Source organism: Cydia pomonella, chromosome 3 (assembly GCF_033807575.1).
Source record: "Cydia pomonella isolate Wapato2018A chromosome 3, ilCydPomo1, whole genome shotgun sequence".
In the NCBI taxonomy this organism is placed as follows: domain Eukaryota; kingdom Metazoa; phylum Arthropoda; class Insecta; order Lepidoptera; family Tortricidae; genus Cydia; species Cydia pomonella.
Genome location: NC_084705.1, coordinates 2,737,906 through 2,762,464, shown reverse-complemented (window position 1 = coordinate 2,762,464; position 24,559 = coordinate 2,737,906). Strand labels below are relative to the sequence as shown.

Below are 24,559 nucleotides of genomic sequence, written 5' to 3'. Positions count from 1 at the left end.
TTACAATAATAACGAGATATACTCATTTTTATAATCAACTGTTTAAACAGTTGTTTGCTAATTTTAAACTTTAAACAGGCTAATTTTAAATAAACAATAAAACAATGGTAAAATAGTAATACATATGTATATCCATTTAACAATCCCGTACTACTAATGTTAAAATAGACCTATATGTTATAATTATGTACACTAAAATAAAGATATTATTTACAATAGAGTACACATTTAGTAAAACATTTATACAAATTTATATTATGAGTCAACAAAAAAAATAAGTAACATATACATAATAGTGTATGCATAAAATAAATAAATATAAAACAAAATATCCATATCGTTTAGAGTCAAATCACGCTAACTCTTTCAAGCAAACCATACAAACAGTGTCAGTTTGTTAGAAGTCTGAAGAGTTGGCGTTATTTCGTAAAACCACCCAAATATATTTGTGTGAAAATCCGGCCCTGTTTTTTACCTGCTCCTCGAGAAACATAACATTGCTTCCTTGGCGCTAGCTAGCCGTGCGCTCGCATTACCAGTGCAAGCGAGGTCTTCGAATACGTATCTTTGTTTCGGATCGCAGTGTCACAAGTTAAGCTGGTTTGAGAGCGTTTAGTCGCCTACCTTAGACGCACCAATAGAGATCAGACAGCTATTCTGTTAGAATTCTGTATTAGTTCATAATGAATCTTATTCCGTGCTCAATAGAGTAGTAATTCAATAAACGCTACCTATGCGGCTTGACCATTTTTTCATAGTGGCACGCGCCTTTGCGGTTTTTAAACAATAGATAAGACGATAATCCGTAGAAGCTCACGGAGGAAAATAGAAACTATACCTATAAGTGGAAACTGCTCTGGCTGTTGTATTCACTTAATTTGTTAAACTGTATGTGTAATGATATGCTGTTCGTTTCCCTTTGCAATAAGTAAAATTAGTTAAATACATATGTATGTGACCATGCTACGTGCAAAACTCTGATGGTCTGGCAGCGACTAGGGTGATGATTCAGATTGCACCTGCATTACAGCTGCAAAAATCCGGGCTGCGAAAGTAATGCAGTCGGCATTGTCGCGCTGCACTACTGCTGTAGTCGACTGATTACTGCAGGAAACGTCAAATTCAATATGATTATTAAACAGATAAAAGAACAACAGTCGTAACATTACATTGTAATTGTACATTCGCCATCAAATATATCGGAACGGCCAAGGCGCTCACAAATATCTGAACACGCCTCTATTGTCAAGGCGTTAAAGTGCTTGTTCAGATATTTGTGAACACCTTGGCGGCTCCAATATATCTGATGGCCACTGTATAATGAGCAAAAACCTTCCACTAGATGTTTACGTAATTGATTGCAGATGACACACAGGTCTGAGTTAATGAATGCCACCGGGTCGCGGCTCCCGACTTTCTCTGGACGCTTGATTGTACGCATCGTGATGGATAGCTTGTGCTGTGATGTTTATGTCACTTGTATCGTAATAGGCTCGGTACAGTCGCCATCGCCGTCGGTACGAGCGGCCACAGACCCGGAATTAGAGACGTAGGGCCCCTAGGCAAGGCACTTAGTAGGGCACTTAGAATTTAAAGGGGCCTCCTTCTCCATCTCCGTAGGCCCGGAGGGCCTATTGCGAAAAACGAAATTCACGGCGATCTTTCTCTTACTCCAATGCAGGCGTAATTAGAGTGACAGAGATAAATGTCCGCAATTTGCGAACTTCAATTTTCGGGATTATAGCCCGGGCCTTGTTGGCCTAGGTGGAAATCTGGCCCCGAGCGTCCAAGGTGCTCACAAATATTTGAACACGCCTTTATTGTCAAGGCACTAGGGTGCGTGTTCAGATGTTTTTGAGCACTTCGGCCGCTCCGATATATCTCATGGCGACTGTACATTGAGAGAAAAACATTCAAGAAACGTCAAGTCGATTTCCATTCGCATGGAGGAGCCCCATATTTGATGGATAGCTTGCGTTGCGATTTGTGTGTCACTTGCATAGTAATAAGTTAGGTTCATTCAGAAAAATAATTCTAAGAAATGTCAAACAGATTTGCATTCGAATGGAGGAATTCCTCATGTGATGGATGACCTGCGTTATGATTGTGATCTTTATGTCATTTGTTTCGTAATAGGCTAGGTCCATTGAGAAATAATCTTCAAGAAACGTTAATACGATATGCATTCGCATGGAGAACCCGCTGTGTGTGTTGTATGCATATGTAACTATGAAAATCAACCCTAAATATAGCTTATCTTTTCTTGAGCTCTAGAAAAAATACTAATATGTTCAGTCACGCTTCGTGATTGCTGAGCCATTTAGGGTTCTAGCTAAATTTGACTATCCGAAGCGCTGGTGCCGACTTACACTCGGAAGCCGAAGCGGTGACTTTCAATCCGGAGATCGCGGGTTTAAACTCCGGCTCATACCAATGAGTTTTTCGGAACTTATGTACGAAATATCGTTTGATACTTACCAGTCGCATGTCGGTGAAGAAAAACATCGTGAGGAAACCGGAATAATCTAATAAGGCCTTGTTTATTATCTGGGTTGGAAGGTCAGATGGCTATGATGATGATGAAGTGTGAAACAGCCAATTTAGCTAGGTCCTTAAAATGGTACAGTCAGCTGCAGAGATAGTTGACCACCCCGACAAACGAGTTTATATGAAGAGGGGCCATTTATTTTTGCATACACTGACAATTGGGTGTCCAAAAATTAGGCAAGCCGGTAAAAAGCGAATTTTGTGGATGAATTATGAGGGCCGCAATATCTCACAGGAGCCGTCTCATTTGCTCGGGTATCAACATTAGCACGAGCGGTTAAACTGCAACTTTTCCCCCTTATTTACATAAATAACTATTGCACTGTCAGCGTAGCCCTTTTTTATTACGTCTATTACAAGTGAATAGTAATAGCTAAATTAGAGCCACTGAAAATCTGCTACAAGGCGAAGGCCAAATAAAATCTTGTCTGGCTTTAACTATAAACTGTCGCATAGCCAGTGGCCACATGCACAAAGCCAATTGATAATGTCTGACTCAGTTGTCAACTGTCAACAAACTGTTATTAAGACCAAAATGGCGGCATTCCTGCGCGTGCGTCTAGTTTCTCGTTGCGCAACCGGTGCAGTTGCTGCTGACCACGTGCTTTATGTTTGTGTCCGGTTCCGGTTGCAAATAATTAAGTATATTATCTTTGTCTGTTCGTTGGGATCATAAGAAAGAAAGAAAGATATATATTAATTTGCTTGAAATGTGGTACAGCCAACATCAAAAGTATCTGATATTCGGGATACCTTTTTCCAAATATAGATACATTTCTAGAATTCGCGTTCCAAAGTATATCTTTTACAGTTTTTGTTGTTCTATATTAAAGACATCACTTTTTGTTAAGCTGTTGACAGAATGCTGTCGATACTTACGAAGCGTTATTTGATCCGCTACTTATGATGCTGACTGTACAACAAACAATTAACAAAAACAAACAACAACATAAAATCAGTTTATAAGTAGGTGCCTAAATGTGTTCGTTTTTAGGGTTCCGTAGTCAACTGCACCGTTGTAGTTTCGTCATCCCGTCAGTCCGTCTGTCTGTCGGTCCGTCCGCGGCGTAGCTCACTGGCATGAATATACAAAAGACAAAGTGGCAAAAAAAAACATCATGGTACCTCCCCTACACGGAAAGTGGTTTTTCTCGCTTCAACCATTTATGGTGTAGGCATATTCATTTCAAATTTTAATTGAAAAAAATATTTTGCAGAATAAGCCAAAATTTTTATTTACCAGCATTAAGAGTCCGCAGCAAACTTCCCAAAAATTAAACTTTTCAGTCAATGTGATTTATAAAGATCGGTCGTTTATGCTCCATTTATGGGTCCCCAGCAAGCTCGGTTCTCCATACAAACGTAGTTCATTATAAAACGACTAGCTAGATTGCTCTGAAACTTTGTACTCACGGATAAGGTATATCTAGTCCTGTAATTAGTTTATGTAGCTTCAGATACTATAGTTAATTTTTTTTTAAACAAAACTTGTTTTGCTCTATTTCATTTGTTTAATACGCTGGAGCTATATAAACTATAAGTAATTACAGGCATAGCATAGATATACATTACTTCATTGTATGTGCAAAGTTTCATTACAATCCAATACATAGTTTTAAAATGAGAACGTAACTTCGTTTGTATGCGAAGGTGAAATTCGAGCGTGCTGCGGCCTGTTAAGTAGTTAGGCCCAAAGATCACTGTTGAAAAGTAATTAAATTTTAAGTTACATACATTATTTCTTATTACAAGCAAAAACTTTGTTTGGAAAATGAACTTTTTACAAGTCCAGCCACGTAATGTTCGTTACGCAACCACGGTCATACTTAGTTTCCAATCTGGCGCGTGCCTTGCCGAAAATGAGAGTCATTTTATTTTATTGAACTGTACACTGGTATTTTTTAGATCATGAAATCATCTTGCTAGTTTAATGAAAGTTAATGGTGCGGAAGTATTTAAAGCATGATAGGACGATGTGTTGAACTGAAATGGAGATTAAATCTTTTAATTTATTTTAGAGACAATAATATAATTTGATTTGTTCTTTAGTTGAATAGAAAATTGCTTTGAAATTATCATCAGTGTTGAAAAAAAATGTGGTAAAACTGTTGGAAAATAACAACAGACTTATCTGTGATGTTTATGAATATTCTCATCTATATAGCAATCTAAATCTTTTTCGCTATGGGATATTTATCTTTAGACACGCAGTCTCCGATTGCCAGTAAGTCCTAAGGAAAACAATCATGGCCATACATCTATTACCTTAATTACGTACTGAATATGCAAATTTGCCTATTTGTTTAACTCGGGTGAAAGGTACCATTTCATTCCTTGGTTAACAATCTACTACACAAATAGCTCCAGTTTAGCCTATTGTGAAGGGTAACTACGGAACCCTACACTGAGGATGCCCGACATGTTCTTGGCCGGTTTTATTACATTTAAGCCACTAGATGGCAGCACTCTTCTATGCGAAATAGAGCCATCGTGAAGTGTAGGGGGCAACACCTGCTTAGAAGCGTGAATTATTTTCGCTTTCGATTCAGGTCACGAGATGGCAGACCCTCCAATACGCACTCTATATTTATGGAGAAGTGATATACTTAAGTGTACTTAAGTACATATTATGTATAATATGTACATATTATGTCAGATAAGAGTTAGTACAGCTTTTCGAAGTCACAAATGTACTAAGAGCTCAGTCTATATTTATTCCGTAGCTGAAACTAACCTATGACGTAACCGCAAATACAATAAAGCCGTGTTTACACTAACGAACGGATTGAGTCAACTAATCGTGTCATCGCGCGACCCCGGAGAAAGCGGTCTAGGGTTGCAAGTAGGAAATGAAAATAGCTATCCGCTGTATCAAGTAAATGCCAATGAACTGTAATGTTATACGTAATTAAGCTAATCGCAATCGATATTGGTCATCCGGTGCTGTTTTCTCGTACAGGGAGATGTAATCTGTAATCTCTTTACAGACCTGTTGTTTACAGGCCTGTTGTTACCTGGTTCTGTTTTCCTTTAAAATTCATTTGTAGTTTTACATGTATGTAAAATGTATAATTGTTGGTGCAATAAAGAATATTTACTTACTTACTTACTCTTTTTCTGACGATGTGATTAATGATATTTATTATATTAATGATAATTAATTGCGGTGGTGGCCGAGTGGATATGACGTCCGAGTTTCAATCCGGAGGTCGCGGGTTCAAATACTGGCTCGTACCTATGAGTTTTTCGGAACTTATGTACGAAATATCATTTCATATTTACCACTAGCTTTTCGGTGAAGGAAAACATCGTGAGGAAACCTGCATGCATCTGCGAAGAAATTCAAAGGTGTATGTGAAGTCCCCAATCCGCATTGGGCTAGCGTGGGGACTATAGCCCGAGCCCTCTTGCGCATGAGAGGAGGCCTGTGCCCAGCAGTGGGACGTATATAGGCTGAATTATTATTATTATTTAATGATAATTAATGATACTTTGAAATACTGCTTACGTACGTAGATAGGATCCCTAGTACTTATAATATGCATTATAAGTAATCAAATGCATACTAACTAACCCCCTTATTCATAGAACTTTACGGGCCTGATTTAGTTAAATTATGTTTTATCCCTTTCTCACAAATACATAAGTAAAAATGACAGATAAAGACAAACGATTCATATCTAATTCAGGTCAGTAACGCATTTATGAATAACGCCAATAGTATCTACACTAAACTGATTTGATAAATGGGGAGCATTACTGCAAAGTTTTGACACCAGAGAGCAGCACTATTAGATCACATAAACCATAGAGTAACTTATACATACTATGCTTTGAACAGTTTTTTGAAAAGATTTCACTATGTCATTAATACATCAAGGCGGTTTGTTTACAGTGAGATTTTCTTTTTTGTCGTGACATTTCTTTATTTATTAATTTTAAATTTTTATATTTTTTGTTTTAATGTTAAGTTGACGATCTTTTAGTGAAAGCCTTTGTTTTAACCTTTTGTGTAAAATACTGTCTCTTTTTCTTTAAGAAATAAATAAATCTAATCTAATCTTAGGGACTATTAGGTGGGACATGAGATCAGGGATCTGATGCTCGCGCGGGTTCGTATCTGGTGCAAAGTTGGCCATCGTTATCCAACGCGGCAAGTGTGATGGGTACCTTTGCACCTGATACAGCTCGCCGAGGTCTTTTTGAATACATATATATTTTTGTAAATTAATTCAGTGACAGTTGAGTTATTTTGTATGATGGTATATAACATGTTAGTGTGGGATGCTACCTGCGTAGACACACTGGCATCGTCCCACCTCCAACGGACTAATGTAAAAGCGGGCGCAGCGGCGGAAAGCGCCGAAATTTTGAAACGTAATAAATATAAGAGCCTCGGTAGAGAGTACCATTTTGTACCATTTGGCGTTGAAACTCTAGGTCCATGGGGTCCCAGCGCGCACAAGTTTTTTGGAGAAATCGCGAAACGTCTGGTTGATGTAACTGGTGACCGAAGAGCTGGCGGCTTCCTCGCACAACGTATCAGTATTGCGATACAACGAGGAAATGCCGCCAGCATCCTTGGTAAAATGCCTCAAGGGCCTATTTTAGATATAAGCTAGTTATAGTAATCATCTGTATGTATCCATTATGTATATTGTTATTGGAAATAGATAAAGTACTTTACATTAACTCTACTTTATTTGCTAAATAAATGTTGCATTATTAATATTAATCACCAAAAAACCATTTGTGTAATATTTATCTTCCATGAGCCTGCTGTTAGTAAAGTAAAAAACATACAAAAAAGAAACAAAACAGGAAAAAACACACATCATTAGTACAATTTCAATTCAATTCAATTCAATATTTTAATTCGAATAATACAATCCATATTAGTGTTAGTACATAGCACAGTAAAACTTATAAATCTATGTTAGTGACACCTATAACAACAAACAAAAATAAAAATAATAATAAACATTAATTAAAAGCGGCGCGGTGCGGCGAGCGGCGGCGCGTGCAGCCGTACCCAGCGCGCGAACAAAGGCGAGTCCCAGCGCTGCGCCAGCACGCTTAGAATACTGTTTGGGCTACCGCGAAGACGGTTTAGTAATGACGCACACCGCTTTCTAACTATTGCGTCAAAACTATCAGTGTGCGCCTCAGCAAACATAGTTGACGCACTGCAGTAACGCGGCAGCCCAAACAGCACTCTAAACGCGTTATTGTATTGCACGCGCAGTGCGTTGTATGCCCGCTGCGTGAAATTGACCCACAGATTGCACGTGTAGAATGTTTGGCAGTATGCTTTAAAAAGCGTTAACTTCACTTCAGTACTACAACGAGCAAATCTGCGGGCCAGCATGTTACTACGAACACACAACGCCCTGCGCTCCCTCTCCATGTCATCATTATCTGACATGTTTTCTGTTACCCAGTGGCCAAGGTACTTAAACTTCTGTACAACTTTTAAAGCGGTACCACAAAGGGTAACAGGTGTCATTTTGTATGATTTTGGTCCGGCTTTAAATTGCATTACCTCGCTTTTCGAGGTATTGTACCTCAACCCATGGGCAACTGCATATGATTCACATGTCTTCACCAATCTCTGCAGTGCACCAACCGAGGGGCTCAGCAGCACCATATCATCCGCGTAGCTGAGGTTATTAACACACACCCCGTCTACGTGACATCCGACATAGGTACTGCTGAGCTCCTCGATTAGCTCGTTCATGTATAGATTGAACAGCTTAGGTGAGCTCAACCCCCCTTGCCTAACCCCGCAGTTCATCCTATACACGTCAGAGTGCACGCCGGCCCATTTTACAGTATTCGACTGGTGGCCGTACCAATATTTAAATAAAGCTGTGACCTCACGAGGTACGCTGGTACGTTCGCGTAACTTATGCCATAGCTTGTCATATGCCACCATGTCAAAAGCTTTTGACAGATCCAAGAAGCAGGCGAAGACTGGCGTCTTACGAGTGGTGTAGTAATGGACAGTCTGCTTGAGACACAACACTGCGCTTTCAGTAGATAAGCCCGGCCTAAAGCCAAACTGAGCATCATGAATGTTCAAATGGTTTCCCAGCACGTCGTCAAGCAAACCATCCAGTACCTTAGCCACAATCGTGGCAAGCGATATAGGCCTGTAATTGGATATGTCAGAAGCGTCTCCCGTTCTATTCTTTACAATAGGAACTACAATAGTATGCATTAAATCTTCCGGCAAGTAACTATGGCTAATACACACAGGCAAGCTTATCCCTTTCAGTGATCTCTTCCAGTTAATCTTTGAGCAATAAATCTTCCTGAATCCTAAAGCTAAAGCTGAATCCTGTTCTGAGTAAATAAATCAACCATTACTAGATATAATCGTTGTAGAAACTGTTTCTTTACCCCGCGGCGGCGCATGGCCGCTAAAGTTATTGTCAATTGTTTGTCATCCCATGATCCAATTAAGTTTTATGATTGCTTTAAATATAAAAAGGGTATCATTTGATACATTGAATGTTTTGTAGCGATCTAAAAATACCAATGTCAATTCAGAGACTTTGCAAAAATTAAGTATATTTGACTTTAGAAAGACGTCTTTTGGAATACGAACTAACTACGTCTTTCTACGTCTACGTCTTTTGGAACGCGGGCGAATATTTGAACTGTAGTTAGCATTGATAGGACACAAAGTATATCGAGATAAATTTTGCTTAGAAATACAGTGAAAATATAACCCATACAAAATAAGTCGGCCCGCAATATGTACGAGTATAATGCAACACTCAAGTTACGAAATACGATCTTTCTAAAGTAACTGTCAACGCTTTTTGGCATGATGTCACTGTGAATATTTATTGTTGAAGGTACGAAGTTTTTTAATAAATATAATAATCAGGTTACATTGCAAGTCGAATATACAATTACACATTGAGTCACACTGAGATTTTACCTTTTAAGGTGTAAATAAATAATACAAATATTTAAGAGTCACTTAAATAATCATTAACACAGTGAGAACATTTTTCTATAAGCCACATTTTTGTGTTTGACTTGAATAGTTTGAGATCCATATCTTTAAAACGATCGAGTAACTTGTTATAAATTGTGACACACATAATTTTTGCAGTGAGTTTCAAGTTTACATATGGCTTAGGCTTAGGCAATCTAAGTTATTATCCGTGAATAGGTATTTATATTTGTGAACGAAAACAGTAACTTCATAAATATGGAGACTGGGAAAAGTAAGAATGTTATGTTATATTAAATATGGACGGCATGAATCTCTAGGATAAACTTTAAATATGGCTCTAATGCAGGGTTTATGACAATGAATACGTTATGTTTATCAGTGCAGTATTCCCACAAATTGTTATGCCATAACTTAAAATCGAATGTACATATCCAATATATCCATGATATACTTGTATTGGCTTGTAAAAGTGGCGTTGAGGCCTAGGTACTTACGGAATCTTTTTTATTTATTTTGCTAACCAAATGGTAAAAAGCGGCCAAGTGCGAGTCGGACTCGCCCATGAAGGGTTCCGTACCATTTATGACGTATTAAAAAAACTACTTACTAGATCTGGTTCAAACCAATTTTCGTTGGAAGTTTGCATGGTAATGTATATCATATATTTTTTTTAAATTTTTCATTCCGTTATTTTAGAAGTTACAGGGGGGGACACACTTTTTTTCACTTTGGAAGTGTCTCTCGCGCAAACTATTCAGTTTAGAAAAAAATGATATTAGAAACCTAAATATAATTTTTGAAGACCTATCCATAGATACCCCACACGTATGGGTTTGATGAAAAAAGATTTTTTGAGTTTCAGTTCTAAGTATGGGGAACCCCCGAAATTTATCGTTTTTTTTCTATTTTTGTGTAAACATCATAATGCGGTTCATAGAATACATCTACTTACCAAGTTTGAACAGTATAGCTTTTATAGTTTCGGAAAAAAGTGGCTGTGACAGAATCGGACAGACAGACGGACATGACGAATCTATAAGGGTTCCGTTTTTTGCCATTTGGCTACGGAACCCTAAAAAAGGGTAGTCAATATAAATATATTTATTAGCCATTACGACCACAGATGTTGCACTCTCACTGGCCTTCTCGCCGACCTTGGGATGTGGCTCCTTGCCGATTATGCTGTCACGTCACGCACACGCGTGCTCCGTCATAGCGGAAACTATCGGTTACGCTCTGTATAATGCGGCACACAAGCTTAATCTTTATAAATTTGCAAGTTTTGTACACACAGTTCTTCTACTTGTTAAACAACCACTTGCCCCTTTGTAAAACAAATAACTATTGTTTCTTCTTAATTTCCTGGTTTTACGTCCCTTCTAAATTGATGTTATCATTGTCATAGATGCCCAGTGCAACACAACGTACACGTTTCTAATCTCGTCCAAAATGTTGAAAAAGTGTTGACCTTGGTGTTTTTGAGTACGATTGAAGAGGACTTTATGTGAATTTGTAGCCACTGAAAGTTAGCCGACGAACCGGGGTTCTAGCCAAGTGACGATCGTTGATAGATAACGCCAATCGAAAGTATAATAATCAGACCTCGGACAGGGTGAGCTGTTTTAAGAGTTTGCATAATATGGACATACCTACGTAGTCATTCAATGGCAGATGTGATGTAATTGAATAACGAATTAAATTATTCTATTTAGATCTTTACATAACTAGCAAAACAAATTAATTGTATAGCAAGCCTCTTTAAATGATAAGCATATTATTTTATAAGCTGGTCTTCGTCTGCTTCTGTCAGTCAGAAATTAGAAGACGTCATAGCTAGAAACCCAGACTTAGATCTGTTTAGGGACTATGCTGAAAAAATTTCGGAAGGAACAGATGTGGACGGTATTTTAATGTACAACTTCACTCCGCTCACTTCAGTGGAAGTAGAAAGGTCTTTTTCCATCTATAAGTGGATATTAAACTCAAGAAGAAGTGCGTTGAAAATTGAAAATCTAGAAAAAATTATAGTTCTTTATTACAATAACCAATAACAAAGAAAAATTTGAATAAATAAATAATACTTACTCGTTTTGTACATAATGCACTGTCATTTTTGTTTAATTATTATTCATGAATTCTTTTTAATATTTCATCTTGAGGCATATCTATATTAACATCTACACTTGACATTAATGACGTAAAAATGGCTCACTCTGTCCGAGGTCTGATAATAATGTATCGAAAAAATCATGTGAACTGTCATCCCGAATATCCCGATATATTTTTAGGGTTCCGTAGTCAACTAGGAACCCTCATACTTTTGCCATGTCCGTCTATCCGTCCATCCTTGGCTTAGCTCCGTGATCGTTAGTGCTATAAAGCTGCAATTTGGCATGGAAACATAAATCATGCATGGCGACAGAAAGGTAAAACTCAAAAAAAAAAAAAATTTAGGGTATCTCCCATAAAAAAGTTTTTTAAAAAAAAATACGCTTTTACCCAATGGTGTGGATACGACTTTCAAAACGAATACGGATTTTTAACCAAACATTTTTTGACACAGTAATTATTTTCGCAAAAAATAGCTCCGAAAGATCGGGTCCAAAATTATGAAAAAATCAATAACTGCCATAAGTGTTCTCGTCTCAGTCAAAGACAAAGGGCTGCGGAACCCTACACTGAGCATAGCCCGACATGCTCTTGGCCGATTTTATTTCTTTTTGATCGGCGTTTGTCTATGTACGGTTGTCTCCTTGACTAGGCTCACTAGTCCATGTGTCATCTAAACTTGCGTGCGCAATAGTACCGGCAACAATTTAGTCAAGTTAGTGGAACCGTTTAGTTTCGGCCAAGGTTGTTTCGGATTATCGACTTTTACTTTTATGCACGTACAGCGATGAAAGTCGCACTTTCCGCGTCGGGATCCAGAACGATGCGCGTGCTCATCGCGAACGTAAGGAGCTGCGTGGGATGATTAGAGAGCGTGGTGTTTGTTTTTCGTGCGTAAAACGGAAAAGAAAAAGTGCCTGGTGGAAAAATACCTGAAAGTTATCAACCATCTTAGACCCTACCCAGTGTTGTGATTCTGGTGAGTAAGGTTGCCAGAGCTCAAAGAGGGTGCGGAGTGTTAGGGTCTCTGGAATTGCAAGCGTATAAGCTACGGAGACTGCTTACCATCAGGCAGACCGTATGCTTGTTTGCCACCGACGTAGTATTAAAAAAACTATGTACTGATAAACCACCCAACTATAATGCGAGAAGTAGGTATTACGACTATGGCCTACAAGTTCCATCATGTAATTAAGTATCAATATAGATCGTGTTATTTACGAAGACGCGTGCCTTGACTTTTATTGTCATAACATTAAAGGTTAGATTTGACAAATCTGCGCGTCATCGTGGATGACATGAACTATACCAACCTTTTTCTTGGGGTTGGCTAAGGGGGCGTCCATTAATCGCGTCATATTGTATAGGGGGGGGGAGGGGGTCAGCAAAAAATCACCAATGATCACCACAGGGGACGGGGGGTATGGACACGTATCACGTGTATTTTTTTTTCATCTGTGCTATACTGTATTATAGTCAATAAAATAAAAATAATAGTTTTCCGCCCTTATTATCCTTCACGTGTACTTAGGTTCATTTGTTAGAAAACTGTTCTTTAGTTATCGAAAAAAATACACGTCATATTGGATGGGGGGGGGGGGGGTCCTGAAAATATCACCAAAGATCACCATGGGGGAGGGGGGGGGTCTAAAACAAGCCAAAAACGTATGACGCGATTAATGGACGCCCCCTAAGTTGGCTGAGTTTCTTCTTCTGAAAATATATTGGCTTAGATTCACACCTGAATGCAGATACCTAGTCTGCAGTATAACTAAGTCGTCAGGGCTGGAAAGGAACCAGCGTACTCCGTCTTTTGTTATGCGGTAGATGCCTGAACCGGTGAACCGCTCGGCCATCCGGGCTCGGTTGAATGGTTCGAAATTTCCAAGTATATGACAATTTATGAAGACTGGAAATACCATTAAATAGTAGTGTAAAATCACAAATTTAAATATTTTCATAGAAAGTAATTAAATTTGTTCTTAGAGTATACATTGAAACATCCTTTACGCAGGGTCATTTTGAAAACGTCTTGATGCCATTTGGACTTAATAACTCACCATGGCCTTCACTCAATGAAAGCATTGGAGAGTGAATTAATCAAACACTTCCACCATCTTACTATCACAGAACATTGGTAAAAACCAGGAATAATCAACAGACAAAGGTACCTTTCCATCATTCCGAGAGCAGGGAAATGATCGATCGACGTATGGCTATAGCAAAACATGAGAAACTATGGGGAACACCATTGTTTTAAAGTCGACTGTGAATTATAGTTATTTGTTTATAGCTAGTGTAAACTGTTAATTAAGTTTTATAAGCTTGCAATTATGTTATCGTTATAGACATCGGAATCTGAAGGTCATTTGTATTATTTACTTTGAATGTTTTATGGATCACTGGATCTGAATGAAGCTTACAATTACAACATCAAGTCTTTTGTAACGAATTAAGCACGGGAAAGTGGCGCGAATCCAATTGAGATCAAAAACGCAGCCTATCCAGTTGAAATATTGTTGACATCGGTATAATTCTATGATTCCCTGCATTCGGCGCTTTTATTGATGTCGGAGATAATTCATTCATATCTCTCCCACATACTAAATGCATCCATGCTAGTAGGACATGAATGTTTCAAGCTTTATGTAGGATTTAAAGTGATCGTAAGGTAGGTTAGGTAGACGAATTTTTGTTTAAAGGTTCAAATCAGAATTTTTCGAAATATAACAAATGTAAGAACATTTAATTCATATAATAACAAATAAATATTTAATTTATATCTTTTAATAATATTTATGGACGTAATAAACGTGTGATGCCAGAATAAAAAATATAAAGTTTTTGGACATCCAAACTCTTTGGTGTGGTATGGATTATATTCAGAAATAAATTTAAAAAAAGTTGGAAAAGTAAAAACCAACTATGCGAACGCTAAACAACTACGTAAAGTAGCACTTTTTGAGCAACTGTATTAAAAATTGATTTTACAGTACATATGGTCCTACTTCCCGCACACGTGCGGGATTGAGCACTTTCCGTGCATATGTCGAAACTTTAAAGAGCCATATATGTACTGTAAAACGTTGTACGATACACGTGCAAATAGGTAACGCAACTCGTGTCGATTTAAAACAATCCCTTCGGTCGTGTTTTAATTTATCGCCACTCGTTACGAATTTCCTATTTTTTGTACTTGTATCGTAATAGTGCATTACAATACAAGTGCGAAAAATATGAAATTCGAAAATTTTAAATCGACACGAGTTGCGAGTTATCTATTCGCACATGTATCGTACAACGTTTTACAGTACATATGGCTCTTTAAAAGTTGGACGCAGTAACGTAATATTATGCTAATTTGTGCACTAGTGCGGTAAAGTAGCACCATATGAACTGTAAATAACTATTACAGCAGCGGCAACAACTACCCCGCAACAGTAATGCAGTTGACATCCAAACGTCGTCCTAACTCTGTATTATATTCTTGAGACAATGACCTTAGCCAGCCTTGATTTCCCCAGCACGGTGTTTTCATCAAGTCAAAGTTTACAAACGCCTTTAAAAATCGAACGCGACGAGTGGAACTAATCAAAGCGACAATTTCGCCGATTGATTCATTGTGACGTCACACCATAATCATGTTACCAACTCCACTTTTTTACTCTTTTCCTTTCGACCGTTTCGTAATGACCGGATACTGTACCCGATAATAATGCACCGACCTTATTGTTTAAGTTTTAAGGTGTATTATCCAACGGTGTAATATCATGTTACAGTGTAAGAAGATCGGTATATTTCGGCGTAACCAAATAAATGACGTTTTCATAGTCTGTGGTTATCTTTATGTGGTTGGTATTGCCGAGTATTACACAATTTACAAATTGTGTTACATAAATATTATGCGTGCGATTGGATTTTGTTATTATCTGCGTGTATGGATCTGGGTTAAGTTAATTACAATTTGTAATCAAAATATTTACGTCGTTAATGTACTTCTGATTCAAAACCGTGTATTTCTTCGTGAGAAATGTTAATGTCGGATACTTAATTAATACCGTAATCTTAAGAAAATAAAAGGTTATAATAAACATTTAAATAATATACAGGGTGACCATAGCCATTGGACAAACCCTGAAATCCTACGTAGGGTTACTTCTCAGGAATGCTCTGACGTTAATATTTTTTTAATTAGAACAAAAGATAAAAAAATAAATTTTTCGAATAAAAGTTATTTGCAATAATCGACAACAAAAAGAAACACACTGTGTTAATCTTTGGCAGTGTTTTTGACATTTTGTTCGAAATATTTGATAATGATGACATTTTTCAAAAGTCAGTCATAAATAAAAAAGATAATCAAAAAGGTCGAACAAGGTTCCATACTATTCTTTGAGGATATTACCTTAGGAGCTACTAACACATACAGGCTGCTCCGAAGTAAAAAATGGTAATTTGTTAATTACTTCGAAACCGCTACACCGGTTGTTATGATACTTTTTACACTGGTTATAAATACCCTAATGCATACGTACATTCCGGCTTTGTCTAATGGCTAGGGACACACTGTATAGGTACTTATATAATGAATGAGTGTTGACGACCTGCTCTGGCCTAGTGGATAGTAACCCTGCCTATGAAGCCGATGGTCCCGGGTTCAAATCTTGGTAAGGGCAATTTATTCGTTTGATGAGCATAGATATATTTTGTTCCTGAGCCATGCGTGTTTTCTATATATTAAAGTATTTATAAATATTATATATGTCGACGGCCGATCGTAAAATCAGGCAGATCATTAAATTCCTAGGCATATCGTGAGACGTGTACATCATTGTCTCGTTCCCCGAGTCGACGGAACCCGGGGCTCCTATTTCTGGACAGTTTGCCCTTCAAGCATCTGAACCAACCTAACGAAGCTATTCTACCTATCTATTGGCTTAATGTGACTACCGACAAGACATTTCACAGGAACTTTATGATCTGCCTGATTTTACGATCGGCCGCCGACACATATATCGTTGTCTAAATAGTATAGTACCCACAACACAACACTTATTGAGCTGATTGTGGGAATTAGTCAATTTTTGTAATAATATAATAATTACCTCCATCGTCTTACATTGTTATGCAGAAAGCTGTAATTCTGAATACTTGCCGAATCACCCGAAAAATTTTACAGAATGATCCACCTAGACCAGAAACTACATTATATTTTACCTAATATGAAATGCACTTGGCCTTGGCCCGTGTACTTCATTACGCCAGTACTCTGTGTGTACTGAGATATCTAAAGAACCCCTAATAATAATAATAATTCAGCCTATATATGTCCCACTACTGCAATATAATATTTATTTATTTTATTTTTTCAAACCCTATTGTTTCTTTAAATGTTTTGCTGGATGCTTGCCCAGAATCGACCAAAAAGGGTCTACCACGAAAACCAAAAATTTGAATTTCTTTATCTGCCTTTCTATTCCTCGAAAAGATGTCTATGCAAAAGTAATAGAAAGGCAGATAATGAAATTTCGATACTTACTCGTATTCGTTTTTCGTGATAAGCCCCCAGAATTGTTCAATTCAGAATTGTTGTTCAGAATTGTTGTTGTTCGGGTCATGCACGTGTGTGTGTGTGTGTGTGTGTGTGTGTGTCATGTGTATGTATTACGTTTTTAAAACGGTCTTATAGTATTATATACAATCGTGATATATATATAAAAGAGAGCTTTTCAGTCGAGTACCATGTTTTGGCAACGAAGCTTGCTGAGTTGCCTAAGTAAGGTACGAGATTGAAAAGCTTGATTATATCGCTATTGTACACAATAGGTCCTTTTTCTAAAATAATATTGTTTTTACTATAAAACTTAAATAATTAATGAAAATTGGTAAGTAGTAAGGTACTTTCAAAGACATAAACGCGCAACTAAGTTTGTCACCCGTTAGGTCTTTCCTATGGGGGCGCAGCGGTACGTGATTGGTAAAAATTTTATAGTTGACTACAGCGTATCGAAATGCATATCATAGTTGAGTTGGGGGCCTATAATAGAAAAGTACGCAGTTACGCACTTGTACTTAGGTACAATACGAAATCTTAATTCAACCATTACAGTCGACGTGTAGAAAACGTATATTCAGTGCGTGATGTGTTGGAAACAAATGTTTCCGTACAACAATTTGGAATATTTTACTTCCTAAGGGCCTATGTAGAAATGAAGAGTAGAGTGTTTAACTCGGGTAAAAGTAACCATCTCACCCTCGAACTATGGGCGCTCGAACAAATTCCACCCTTGGTTAACAATCTACTATTTCTTAGTTTCGTTCACTGTAGAGGTCGAGGTACACGTGGGGTCTCCTTATACCCCCCCTCCCCCAACGTAATCTGTCGTGATTGACAATCCCCTATCGAACCTCGCGTGATTTGTGCACAAGCCCTAAGGTCGAAAAAAGTAACGATTCAAACCATCCACTAACATATTTTTCCTCATAATTGCGTCATTTAAATACGAGTAAAAATCATACCTAAACAAAGATACTCACGTTAGTTAAGAACCATGCTTGAGAGACGTTTAACTATACCTACTTGGGTAATTTTATGGTACCTATTTCCTCAATTAAGACTAATAAAGTTAAAATCTTACTTAAATTGATACAATCGCCACTCATAGAAACTACAACAAAATAAATCAGTCGGTTAGTGCAAAATTGATTCAATTAGAAACCGTTATATTTCGTAACAGTCCGATCGAACTATCCAAGGCGCAAGATTGGTTGCAAATTATCGCTTGTCCATGGTTTCTATTCTACTTATTATGTATTGTCTGTGGCGAAACCCCCTTATTTCGAATATTATGGATATCGGGGATATGAATAATGGGGAAAGTGAAGGTTACGCCCGAAAATATTTAAAATTTGCGGAAGATTATTGCGAATTTATAAGTTGATACCTCAGTAATCATAGTTCCAATTCTGCCCCACCATGCATACCAACATAAAATGTCATTCGAAAACTAAACCTCTCGCACAGAATGATGGTTCCAATGACAATACATTTTCATATGAAGTGGCTGTCGCGTAAAATGTTTGTAGATATTTTTTTGAAGTTTAGTACTTTCTTTGATTTTAATATGTATTTCCTGAATAATGTTCTCATGTTAGTGACATTATCTTTATGAGAATAAATGCCTTTAAACCTTAAACTCTGGTTTCCTGGGATGGAGAAGAATGTTCCTTCAATCACCGCCACTCACTGCCCTGTAGGAAACCGCGCCATTTTGTATACATAGACAACGTTCTGGTGACGTCATTCACTGCTGTAATTATGGCTGCTATATTTTATGACGGACCGCTATCCTAGGAAACCAGACATTAAGATATTTAAGATATTTCTTCAATAGTTTTTAAATTAAGCTCTACCAAAGGTATTGTCATAGCATCAACCGACGTGAGAGGTAATTCTAATATTTATAATCAGAGTTTCACAAAATAAATTCCAATATAACTATTTTACAATGATTTTATTGCTTTATGGGGCTAAATGGCAGGGCAAAGACGACACCTACTAAAAATGATCACTCACTATGTTGTCAGAGAAAAATCCTCCTTCGGACGTGCCGATTGAAACTCTTCTTTTGACGAATGTAAAATATGTAATAACAAAAACAAGTAATTTTTGGGCCACCACACACAAGCGTTTTATGAGCGTCGGCGTCTATTCAGCGCTATGGAAAATGGCGTCGATGCGCAGTTGCGCCAACGTTGCGTCGAGCAGCAGCCATAGAATTGACTAAACGCCGACGCTCGGGAGACGCTAGTGTGGGGTGGCTCTTCTTAAATGAAAAAATATTTTAGATTTTTTTTAATTTAATAAACAATACAATGCCTTCAGATGTTACAAAAACTATGTTCTGGTGTTTGGTCTCTATTATACGTCGATCATGAGTCTGAAGTAAAATAAAATTAAAATACCATCATATCCTATGAATCTTTGATATGATGATTAATAGCTAATAAATAAGTTCAGAAGCAATTGTACGCACATAGTTTATCTAATACGCTATTCGATTTCCCAAATTGGGTCAAAAAGGCACATGATGTTAGAGTTAAGTTAACCCTTTATAACACATAAGGGTGTCAGGAATTATGCAAAATTTTACCGTATCACCTCGGAATAAAATTCAAAATCAGATGGGAAATATATTTTCTCTGCCTTACAAGGACTTAATGATTTGGGTACACTTTACATTAGCTTTTATCTACCTTTTATCAATTATCATACAGTTTGTAAGAAATAGAACGTTTGTTGCTTGCCCACAGGAAAGATCCATAGCCTTAACCACCCTTAACTCTTAGTCAAAAAGTTCTTGACCCATTTACTAATTAATCAGTATTTAGTAAGATTTTGTTCTGTATACTTATTTCATAAGTATGTAGCCTTAAGATTGTAAGATTTGTTGTAAATACTAACAAGTATGGATCTACTGTGGATTCGAATAAAATAAATAAATAAAAAAAAAGTAGCAAAATTAACATATTTCAGAATTTAAATTGGTAGTGTCCGAAAATACTGATGGTAAAAATGTGTAACAATACCTTTTTATCGTAAAACTAACTATATTAATTAATGTGGGTTAAACAACAAATAATAGGTTTTCAAAACAATTATTGTTTCTGCATTCAATTTTCCAATCCTGATACAAACACTGTTTCCGTTCCAGAACGTCACGTTGAGAACGGACTTTTGTATGTACGTGACGAACAAGAAAAAAATACTTTAAAAAGCTGAGGCACTTTTTAAAAATAATGACGAATGACAATCTGGAATTCAAAGAAATGATTTGAAGAAACAAATAAAAAAATAAGTGTAGGATTTTATTTTAGGAAGAGGTGCTGTCATAGTCCTAGTTTCGTTAGCCAACATTTTTGATTAGATATTTCGATGGAATTATATTTTTTTACTTAATAAGTAGTATTTTTTACACTAGTTTGATATTATTATAACTAATACCTATAGTGATAAAATTTAATTAATTTATTGAATGGTAATTCAATATTTTACTAAATTCTAAGATGTAATCATTAACGCATATTTTATTCCTCCAAAAAGTGTTAATACAGTTTTAGATATAAAAAAATAATAATAAAAAACTTACCTCTCGGACTGTAAGCTCCCCCAAAGTCCAAAAGTTGTCCGACAATTAAAAAAAATACAACACTCCTGCTCACACTAGCAACACCACACCGAGACAACATTATCACTACACAACACTAATATCACTTAAACATTACGATTTAAAAATATATAAAAATGTTATGTTACTAAATTGAATTCATAATCTAAATAAATTCGTGAACGCATCTGTATTTTTTATTTTTAAACGTAGTTTTTTTTTTTCAGGAAGCGACCGCTGTTGACGGCGTCCGGTTTAGAAATGGTAGGAAAAAAGCTACGGCTGATAGTTGTTGTTGTTGACTAACGATACAATGTTTTTACTTTTTTCCGCGCCTGTCATCCCCACTGGGAAAATGTTGCGCCGATTATGGGGTCGGCAACCTTTTCTCTGTATTTAACTTAATATAATTTATTTAAACACAAGTGTTCCGTGGTTACATTAATATAAAACAAAGACTTAAAAATAGTGATGGTTTACTTGTGCCTGAACTAGGATTCCCTGTGTTTCAGACGAGAAATATGGCAAGCTTTTTTCATGACAATTAATTTTCACTTACAAAATACACAATATAATTTAGCAACTTTATACTATAACAATGATCCTATTTATCTTATTGTAAGCCCAGTAATATTAATTATAATCATTTTACAACTATTAAGTAGTAGATTCTCTGGGTCTTCGTACGTCATATTTTGAAGGACTTTCCTTGGCGTTTCCTTACACTTTGTGTAGCTTAGTATAGTAAGTGTATATAAATCTAATAAACAAGAGGTACCAATTTTAGTTGATATTAGTTTTTTAATTATTACTACTGATTTAAAAGAAAGCCGCTAACTGATGATTTTATAAAATAGTAAAAAATAACGTCAGTGCACTCACGTATTTGCTAACCTAACTGAAAAAAATATTTTAAAACCAACATCTCTTGATTAGCTCCAGAGCTAATAGAGCCTATTCCACAATTATGATGTATGAAATAAGACTCAATTTCTGCTGGTTATAAATAATAATAATAAATAATAAATATATATTTGATCAATTTTCTATCCGATAGTCCGCATTTTCTCTTGAAAAATTTAAAGGGACTTCAAAATTATTGATATGTTGTCATCTAACCAGGTCCTGATACCACAGGATGGTCCAAAAAGATGTAGACAATTTTTTTAAGAATATTCTTATTACTTACACGACTATTACAAAAAAATCTTTAAAAAATAAAACTACGTTCATAAACCAAAACTATAAAAAAAACATATTATCCTCAAAACATGCACCTTTAGTTTTGATACACAAAAGCAAACTTTAATTAGAAATAGGTATCAAGAATATATTATGCCGCTGCAAAAAAAAGACTTATTTCAGAAGGTACATAATTATATTATTATATGGGTACTTTTAAACCTAATGGTAATTTGAGTATTTCAATTGTAACTAGTGCATCGAAAGAACCGCTTAATAAAGAAGAAATAATGTTTGAAAATCGCAACAAACTGTTTACAAGCCCTGAATTATAGAGAGTGAAATGAAGGCTCGCCGGCGCGTGCGCGGCGTGAGTTGCAGTCGCCGGGCGACTCCGGCGCAGCGTGCACGCGTGCGTGCCGGGGGCATGGCCAAGATGATCGGTTGTAGAAAACGAAACACTATCATTTCCATATTCGTTTATTTAGCCAATATGCTAAACGAAAAAAAGGTTTTGAATTTTACTCCTTAAGAGTAGATTTTCATACAGTATGTTTCCCACCATTGGGCTTTAAATGCAGGCCTCGATTCTACTCGCTAAATTGAGCTACTTTTACTATGGGACCAACCCCGAAATCGTGTTTTTTTTTGGTATTTCCCCTAAAATAATTAAAATTCCAAAAATTTAAACATTGGGGCATAGGCGTGGTTGATGTCGATATGCAACAAATTGTGTCAAATTATTTTGAATAATGTTAATATCCAGAGCGGAAAATGAGGACTACGTTTGTATGAAAAGCGATTTCACGCGGGTCCCCCACTTTCGTCTTAAGGAGATTTTACAAAATCGACGTTTTTAGGGTTCCGTAGTCAACAAGGAACCCTTATAGTTTCGCCATGTCCGTCTGTCTGTCTGTCTGTCTGTCCGAGGCTTTGCTCCGTGGTCGTTAGTGCTAGAAAGCTGAAATTTGGCATGGATATATAAATCAATAAAGCCGGGAAAGTCGTACAATAAAATCTAAAAATTTAATTTTTTTTAGGGTACCTCCCCTACACGTAAAGTGGGGTGAATACTTTTTTTTTGCTTCAACCCTACTGTGGATATCGTTGGAAAGGTCTCTCGAAACTAATAGGGGTATTCAACATTTTTTTTTGATAAAGTGAATATATTCGGAGATAAACGCACCAAAAGAGAAAAAAAATGTGTCCCCCCACCTCTAACATTGAACCATAGGTCCAAAAAATATGAAAAAAATCTTGGAAGTAGAGCTTAAAAAAGACATTAAACGAAAACTATAGCGGATATGATCAGTTTAGATGTTTTTGAGCTATCGCAAAAAGTTTCCCCTTCATAGTAAAGAGACGTACATCCACAGTTCATCCCTTGGTTGTTCAATTTACTATACTTTAAGCTCCAGTTTAGCTTGTTGTGACGGAGGAGTAACTAGGGAACCCTACTCTGAGCATGGCCCGACATGCTCTTGGCCGGTTTTTTTAAGGTTAAATTCCTTGCACTTGTAACTTGCAACTGTAGAATACGGAGAAGAAGAGTCCCCCAATGTTCCCGCTAATTCAATGTACATATTTTTAGTACACATTGTTTTCAAACAGACTGTACTTTAGTACGAGACTTTAGTAGAAGACAGTACTTTAGTAACGGCGCTCACTTAAGTTTTTTCCATTTCCACGCATTTTTTCCGACAACTCACGAATTTGGATTTATCTTACTAACAGATCTACATATTTTTTTTACTAGCCAGGAACCGCTTTATACCTTTATCATACCTTTTGTTACTGTTTTCATCCACTAAAAGTATCTACTTAATTATCTTTACTTTTGGATCACCCATCGTAACTCTGTCTGCCCGTCTATCTGTTTTCTCTTCACGCTTAAACTGCTGAACCGATTTAGATGGAATTTGCTATGAAGGTAGATTGAGTTCTGAGAACGGAGATACGACAGTTTTTATCATGGAAATCATCATTATACACAGATAGATAGATAGAATAGTCGCAGCAGGTATATAATTAACAGAGGATACAGTTTTTGTTTTGACTGTAATGTCATCAAATTATCATTTGGCGACAAAAAAACCGGTTTGAAGGACCATTATATACTTTTCTTACTGGCATTGAGTAAATATATGTCTTTACATAGGTATTAAATTTCCATCATGCTGATAATAATGTAGTAAATTATTTATATTGTCGCCGGTTACGGTAGTGCCCGATCAAAGGATGATGTGTATCTTATTTCTATAGTTAATTTGAATTCTTATTCTTAAGCTCCATCTGGCGGCAGCTTAACAAATGTTATACGACTTTTACTTTCATTTTCAATTGTTTATTACCGCGCCATCTAGCAATGTTCTACCAAACTAATAAAGAAAGTCGATGAAGAGAAAGGGACAGGTCGTCGTCGTTTCAAGCTTGTTCCAGAGATGGCGCTAATAGCGCGAATTAGGTAAAATTGCAATAACCGTAACGTAGCTTATCCTTCTCGCTCTCGCAGTTAACTGTGACCGAAGAAAGAGACAAAAACTCAGTGTCAATGTATCGTAACGTAAACATTTCTGTTAGTTGC

General features: G+C 36.7%; 1 protein-coding gene across 1 annotated transcript in view; it reads right to left on the bottom strand.

Moving 5' to 3' along the window:
- Positions 1-21,137, bottom strand: part of LOC133515794 (uncharacterized) — a 52,320-nt gene extending 31,183 nt beyond the window's left edge. Inside the window, exon 1 of the mRNA XM_061848381.1 lies at positions 20,776-21,137. Within this exon, the coding sequence (XP_061704365.1) occupies positions 20,776-20,875 (100 nt within the window). The 5' untranslated portion in view covers positions 20,876-21,137. The remainder of the gene's footprint in view (positions 1-20,775) is intronic.
- Between the last annotated feature and the right edge of the window lie 3,422 nt (positions 21,138-24,559).